Genomic DNA, 7,864 nt, shown 5'->3' on the forward strand with positions numbered 1-7,864 from the left:
ATGACCAATCTGTTACAGCACACCTAAATAATTCTCAGTGTTGTTCTGATCTAGCCTGGATGCCAGCCGAACTTAGCCCCGCCCACAACATTCGAGGTCGGGAAGTTCTAGAATCTGAGTATGACCACGTCAGGCTAGTTCTGATCTACATGAATCTCCAAAAATAAAAAGGTGAAAATATAATCAGTTGCCACACTTTTTTTAAGAATCTCATTTTTAATAAATCATCAAAACACATATCTACAAAATGTGTAGATCAATAAGATTCATGAACCTTCAGTACAATCACTGTAGATCTTATTTACAATTGCTGACTTGTTTAATTGACTCCCCATGAAATCCATCAATAATCAGCGATGAAATCCAAATTTAGTTGGGGAATGCTGAAGATATGCTAACATAGACCTGACAAATGTATAATTGGCGAGAATTACAGATGACTCCAATCAAAAGAAGAACCAAGCTCATTTTACAGAATAAATTTAAGGCAAATTTAAGCCATGAATTGACCTAATCTTTGAGAGCCAGTTATACTGAAATTGTGCCTAAAGTCCAACCATGTTAAAGACAATTATTTAAATCCACAGGTTAAACCCTACACAGATACATATTCAATGACTCCTCAGCACTGCTAGAAATGATTTGCTCTCACTGTAAAATGTAATTTTCATCAGCTTTCAATTAATTTCCTATTCTTAGGGCTTAACAGCTCAACCGGGCATTTGGAGTGACAGCAGAAAATAAAACGGCAAGGATCCTTTGCACATTTCTGATCTCAAATAAAGCTTGTCAAATCACACGTGCAAAGCTTTTTGAGGTTTGAATGCATAGTTCAGATGGCCATGATACTGGGCCAAAACAAGATATGGGATGTCTGGAGAGGGGAGGGAACAAGAGAGAGACGAGGTGAGTGAGGGGTGTGTGCATCTGGGGTTCCCAAAAGCATCATTGGAGATGCAATAAATGCATAAAAAGCTGGAAAAAGGGAAATATCAATTAATAGGAATGTTGGAAAACATTTCTAAATCAAAGGCCTTCTGTATAGTTTCACTATACCAACTTAAAAGATGAGATTTCAGTGCTCAGATGTTTTTCGGAAGCCCAGAGAGGGTACATGGAAAACTTGTGCATGAATATTCTTTGCTTTCAGTTTAGACTTGCAACGAGCACAGTCAACAAATGTTAAGAACGTTTTTTTTACAGAAAGAACAAAGGAAAAGTGCATAATAATCAATAAGAACATAAAAGGGCACTTGGTCATTTTGGTGCTATGTTTTGTTTCACTCCATAAATACTGCTACAGCACAGCCCCTATCCCAAGGCCCAGAAAACAGTTGTGTACATGTTCCCCGATTGGAGAGGAAGAAGTATGAATGCATAAAACAATGATTTCATCATTGCTGTGATTCCTTCTGTGCCACCGCTGTGTAACTGTATGCATCCAGGTGTTAGAGTTAGGTATTGCTAGTCCACCAGTTGAAGTGCATCAAATAAACATCTACCTCACACCAATCACATCTTATCTCATCCATAGAATTTGCAATACCTGAAATGACGAGGCAAGCAACTACAAAAGGAATCGGTGTGCCCTTCAAACAAGCATACTTAACCCAGTCTTACTGCAACCATGTAAAATACTTAAGATGGGCTAAATCTGGGCCCCACATACACATTACATTGCACATTAAAGAGGAATGTTTCAGCCTAAGAAATCAACAGGAAGACACGGGTAGAAAAGGTGGACAGAGGACATGTAAAGCCCAAAGTTGATATGAGTAAAATGCGCTGGCACTACCATTTCATATGGTGAATCATAATCAGCGATATACATTTACATGTGGCGTTTACCTTATGTGGATATATAAAAGTCTAGGCCATCCAGTCAGTACACAAATGTGGTATAATAGTTTGGATTGTACTCTCATCACCTTGGATACATACATCGCATTATTCGACAGATGGAGTATATTCAAAATTAGGAAGCCCATTGAACTAGTAAGCCTTTTCTGGAAGTATAATTTGGGCTACTTTTAGTGATAAGGATCGAATATATAAGACACCAAGTGACACTGACAAGAGGTGGAAAAAAAAATCTTGGAATTAGACATTATTGTGAGAAGTAAAGGTTTGATCGTTTCTAGTATCTCACAAGGAGGCCGTCTTTAAAAGTCAATAAAATCGAAGGAATCAAGTTGGCGCTGTCAATCTAATGAGCAACTGTAACAAAAGAAATCAGACTTAGCATCTAACAGAGGCCACAGTAGTTAGATTCACAGCTGTCGAGGGAACCGAGAGAGCGAAAAACTTCTGTTTTTCCTTATAGAGAGAAAGAGTAGGAGGAAGACAGGTGAAGAAAAATAAAAGAAGAGATGTGAGTGTGCTCTGTCCAGTTCTGTCCAGTGGGGGGGACACAGTTAAGGCGATGGTGGATGCCGACACTCCCGTCTCCTCACAGGAGCGTGCAGCGGAAGAAACTGCTCTTCTTGGGTTGTTCTGTAATCTTTACTCCTTGACTGCTGCCCTGCGGGGTGTTGCCCTCCTAAAATACACACAGATGAGAAAGCACCTTCAAATATGAGAACAGCAACAACATCAGTACACAGGACAACACTTATACCACACACGGTGACAGCTTTATAACAATAATGTTTCCACTCATCTTCATTCTTACCAGCTTCTTGTCCATTTTTGCTTTGATGTCTCTGGCGAGGGTTAAAAAGGCCTGCAGACAAAAACAGGTTAAACAAATGAAATAATTTTTATTTTATTTAATTAAACCACAGTAGTGGCAGTTCTCTGGGTGGGACCAATGGTTGTAGACAAGGAAGATTATGGATTTAAATTAATTCAACAAAATCAGAAGTAGTTTGATTGATTCTTAGTCATCAATTATTGTATATAAGATATGCACACAGTCCATGGGTTTGCACTGAAAAAGTGGTTACAATGTAATTATGCCTGTAATGTAATGGTTTAAGATTATTATTGTCTTTTGTGTTATATGTGGACTGGCTGGTTAGCTGGTTATAGTTCAACTAATGGGGATCCTATCATAACGAAATAGATTTTTCCATTCTGACAGTGTATTAAGGTTTCCTACTTTATTCTGGTGATATGGTCTACACACCACTATGCACTCTATACATGTCAATTTGTCATTAATAGATAAATATTTATCTAATCCGTTCTGTGCAGGGAATTACTCAAACACTATGACAAGGCCATAGACAACAATGACCAAAGGCCCAACTCTTGGTAACAATACTTTCAGCTGTGAAATAATCAAAAGGGAAAGTCTGAACTCACATTCTCGACGTTGATGTTTGCCTTTGCACTGGTCTCCATGAACTTGATACCATACTCCAGCGCCAGCTGACAGCAGGCAGAAAAGAGACAGAAATGTGTCAGTACTCTGGCACGATGAGCCAACATCATCAATATGTACCCCATGAGAACGCAGTTTAAGTGTACTTTTTTAATCAAGTTCTCAGTGCATTCATTTGTCAACTTTATCATCCCACCTTCTCTCCTCTTTCTTTGGACACCTGTCGCTTGTCATTGACATCACATTTGTTCCCAAGGACCATCCTTTCCACATCTGCTGAGGCATGCTGTAGAAGACAGGGTGGCATAGTGAACCGACAGGAAATGATAAGTAATAGAATGTAATAGATGTATGCATGTGCTCTTTAGCTCTTTTTGTAAAAATCAAATAAAACACACTCAGCCATGCACACAGAACAGATGGATATCACTATTTGTACATATAGAGATGGACAAACACACAGTCACATCCACTAATGTAAAACATTTACCTCTTCTATATTCCGTATCCAGTTCTTGATGTTGTCAAAGGACTTCTCATTGGTAATGTCATAGACTAACATGATGCCCTGGAGAGTTCATAGAGGAAAAGACATAAAACAATGGCGCAGTCAGTCAACATGAAATCATTCCTTACCAATTGTCATTAGTCCATAGGGAGAGACTTGGAAATTAAGTGTCTAAAATGTGATTTTCTGCTGTCCATGTCAACCCTTATTAGTAATGGTGGGTCACATGTTTTTGCAGCCTCAAGTAAAAGCATGGCACTTGAATACCAAAGGCAACAAGGATCAATTAGCTTCCCAAAGTAAAATATGCAAAGTTATCCAGTTAAACTTGAACCAAAGGAGATTCTAACAAAAATACCATTTCAATGCACAGAGCGACCTCTGATTTCCCAGGTGTGTACAAAATGAACAACAATACAAACAATGCTGGGTGTGGTTCTGGTGAAGGTTGATGCTGCAGTGCTCACACCAGGGGCCCGTTTCAGGAAGGAGGTTTAACAAACTCTGAGTCTAACCCTGAACTCTGAGTTGATTTACCCTGAGATGAGAAACTGAGTTTTCGGTTCCAGAACAGCTGATTTGAGTCGGTTCAATCCACTAAGTGTAGGTTCACTCAGAGTTAAGCGTGTGCACCAACACTATAAAAAAGCAGCATGAATGGAGCCATGATACTACGATTCACCATGGCAACAACCACAAACAAACTGGTCGGCGGAAATACTCATGCGCACATACAGCGAGTTTGAACATATATTTTGTTAAAAAAGTAACACGGTGGCTGCTGCAAAAGAGAGAGAATTTGCGTGGGAGAAAAGTGCTGCTAGAGTAAATGCGTACGTTCCAATATAGTGTATTAATTTCATATTTAATCACAAGTATAGCCTAATATTACTGGTGAAATGGTATTGAATCTATAATCTATCATCATCATCATCATCATCATTTAGGTGCAATCCTGCGGACGAAAAAGTCCTAGGCCTACTAATCCCATTCTGAGGCTGCAGCACCATCATTAACAGAATTATAATTGATATCTTTTATTTCAAAGGGTTTACATCATTCACCTGCAATCCTGTGAACCTCCTTTTTAAATGGCTCTTACTGGTTTGTGTCCAGGGAACAAGGAAATGCCAAGTTTTGAGAAAAAAAAAAAACGTTTTATAGTCTGCCTAACATGGTTAATAAACAAACCCTGATTTTTTATTAGAGCCCGAGGCCGATAAAGGATTTTTAAGGCCGATATCGATACAAATATTTGGTGATTTAAAAATCCGATATTCCAATATATCGCCGATATATATATTTTTTTAAATCCAGAAACACGTAACAAAACATAAACAGATTTCCCTAACATTAGTTATTTGTAGTTATTTATGAGTCCTCACTAAAATAATATGATAATGCAGTTTAAAAACAGCAACAGGGACGTTGTAGAGCGCCCTCTGGTGGACAAACTATGCAACGCCAACACTCATAACATGGCTGAAGGGTGTTTCGTCCATTTTTTTTAAAATGCGCCTGATACAGACTGAATGAATGAATGAAGAAATTAATGCGCGCTGTGTCAGAGGGAGGAGACTGAGAGACACTCGAGGTTTATTGAAGAAAACCTGCTCCTGACCAGGTTAGGTTCACAGACTCAGTTACCATAGTAACTGACTCCGAGGTTAAGTTACCTCTCTTTCTGAAACGGGCTGGAGTTACCCCTCCCTCTCAGGTTTGATTAACCTCCCTTTCTGAAACAGAAAACCGAGAGTTTCCCTCACCTCAGGGTTAACAAACTCAGAGTTTTCACTAACCCTGCTTTCGTAAACAGGCCTCTGAGATAACCAGAGATAAGCTATACTATTGTATAAGTTGTTAAGATGACAACGCAACTTACCATGGCTCCTCTGTAGTAGGCTGTCGTGATGGTCCTGAACCTCTCCTGTCCTGCCGTATCCCTACATAGAAAACACATTGTTTTTCAACCTTATGTTGCAGAACCTAGCTAGATTAAGCTAGCACGATTTGCATCTGTGCATTAAGCAAAGAGCCTGGAAGCAAGGGGAAACAGCTAACCTCTGTGTAAAAGAAAATACATAATCAACTGCGTAACCGTCTTATTTTCGTGTTGTGTGTTATCATACTCAACTAGTTACCATCACATCAAAGAGTCAGCTAGATTTTGTTGAAAATAGCAAAATCAGCAACTTTCAGTACACTAAGTGTTATGTACCCATTACGTCTAGGGGCGGTACTAAGAACAGGACTTGTGAGATGTAACCACAGGGGACATCTGTTGTTGGTCATGACGTTCCAATGCTAACTGCTCTTTAAATCTATTTTTTTCTTTCTACATGTATTAAAGACACACATAGGCCTACAGAGTGCATATCTGTTAGCTTTAGATTGCTAGAATACACATTGGACAGCACTAGATTAGACGTTTTCCTCCTGGTTCCAGTCTTTGGGCAAGAGTGAAAATACCCCAAGCTACCACTGTATTGAAAGCACAGAAATAAAGCAGATGTTGATCTTCTCATCTCAGGATATATTGGTACAAATGTTGTTTCATAAGTAATCTGTGTACACAGTTATCTAAACTTTTTTAATTTACCAAGAGCTGGTATTTATTCTCAATCAAATACAGGGAAAATCATGAAGTCAATAGCATTGTCAAGAGAGAACACAAAAGTGGTACAAAGTTTCATAGACAGGAAACCTGTGTTGTTTCTTGTTTAATGAGAGCGTGATACAGATTATAATACTGGAGATAACAGAATGAGATATCAATAAAAGGTTATAGTTATTTGTCATGAATATCGTACATTTACTAATTTACCTTAAATGCCAATTTATGTTGCGCTCCCATAAAAGGAACTCAGTTGTCAGTTTCTTTATTAGATACACAAAGCTAAAACTAGCATAGTCTTAAACAAGTCTGCAATAAGCCATATAATATTGAAGGACTATATATATATATATATATATATATACTAAAATTGATTCAGTATAATATATATATATATATATATATATATATATATATATATATATATATATATATATATATATATATATATATATATATATATATTATACTGAATCAATTTTAGTTAGATGTACCTAATAAACTGGCAACTTAGTGCAATTATCATCCATCATGAATCTTTCTTCTCCACATAAAGGGTCAAGCATTTTATGTAGTGTGACTATCTTACCATATCTGTAGCTTGATCTTCTTTCCATCTAATTCTATTGTTCTGATCTTGAAATCAATACCTGAGGAAAAGCAAAAGTCACATGATTCAATTTAAGCACATCTGTCATCTGGCGCCGAAATTGAGCGAGTATCCCATTGACAGTAACATTAGCTAATGTGCATAGTGGTTGACGAGTTCATTTATATTTCCTGTAACGTTGGCTACGAGAGTGCGAAGTACAGACAGCTGGTTATATGAAAAATGACACTGCCAACTAGCTCACTGACAGCTTTGTAGCTTGTTAGTTCAGCTTACCATAGTTATATATTTGCTGTTAACGTTACAGCTTTGGTGTTACAGTTCATACATACAGGGGCTTTCCCAGTATATCAACCAGTTAAAATATCATTGTCAGTTCTGGAAAAGCCCGAAAAACAAACCGGCAGGACAGCTTCCTGACTAGCTGGCCACTACAAGATGAATGCTAGCCAGAAAAGTTAGCAAAAAAATTAGCATGACGGGATGGGCTGCTCCTGTACCACTTTTCGGCAGAGACAATAATTATAATACGACTTTTACCCACCTATAGTGGAGATAAACGTTGAGTTGAAGGCATCTTCTGAAAATCTGAATAGCACACAGGTCTTTCCGACGCCTGAATCGCCGATTAAAAGTAGTTTAAACAAGTAATCGTAAGTCTTCGCCATGTTATTAGCTAGCTCACTAATGCGGATATCCCGCCCGTTGTAGAGAAAGAGACGTCACTGCTTGTGAGCAGACTTTTGGTCAAATCAACTGTCACTCTTCTCTGTCGTCGTGGCTCCGGAAGTCCGTCGCTATCCCGTT

At 38.3% G+C, this 7,864-nt stretch overlaps 1 protein-coding gene across 1 annotated transcript; it reads right to left on the bottom strand.

The window, feature by feature from the left end:
* Positions 1–203: 203 nt before the first annotated feature.
* LOC116055234 (ras-related protein Rab-8A) lies at positions 204–7,847 on the bottom strand. Its single transcript, XM_031307066.2, has 8 exons — positions 7,602–7,847; positions 7,037–7,097; positions 5,716–5,776; positions 3,816–3,893; positions 3,522–3,611; positions 3,307–3,372; positions 2,672–2,722; positions 204–2,539 (listed from the first exon to the last, which is right to left on the bottom strand). Exons 1-8 carry the CDS (start codon positions 7,723–7,725, stop codon positions 2,450–2,452), a joined length of 621 nt encoding a protein of 206 aa, XP_031162926.1. The 5' UTR covers positions 7,726–7,847; the 3' UTR covers positions 204–2,449.
* Between the last annotated feature and the right edge of the window lie 17 nt (positions 7,848–7,864).

This window comes from Sander lucioperca, chromosome 11 (assembly GCF_008315115.2).
Source record: "Sander lucioperca isolate FBNREF2018 chromosome 11, SLUC_FBN_1.2, whole genome shotgun sequence".
NCBI lineage: Eukaryota > Metazoa > Chordata > Actinopteri > Perciformes > Percidae > Sander > Sander lucioperca.

Coding starts and splice junctions, on each gene's coding strand:
- LOC116055234 (XM_031307066.2), bottom strand. CDS start 7,725: ATGGCGAAGACTTACGATTACTTGTTTAAACTACTTTTAATCGGCGAT. Junction 7,098..7,601: donor AACGTTTATCTCCACTATAG/GTGGGTAAAAGT, acceptor GCTTTTCCTCAG/GTATTGATTTCAAGATCAGA. Junction 5,777..7,036: donor AAGATCAAGCTACAGATATG/GTAAGATAGTCA, acceptor TTTTCTATGTAG/GGATACGGCAGGACAGGAGA.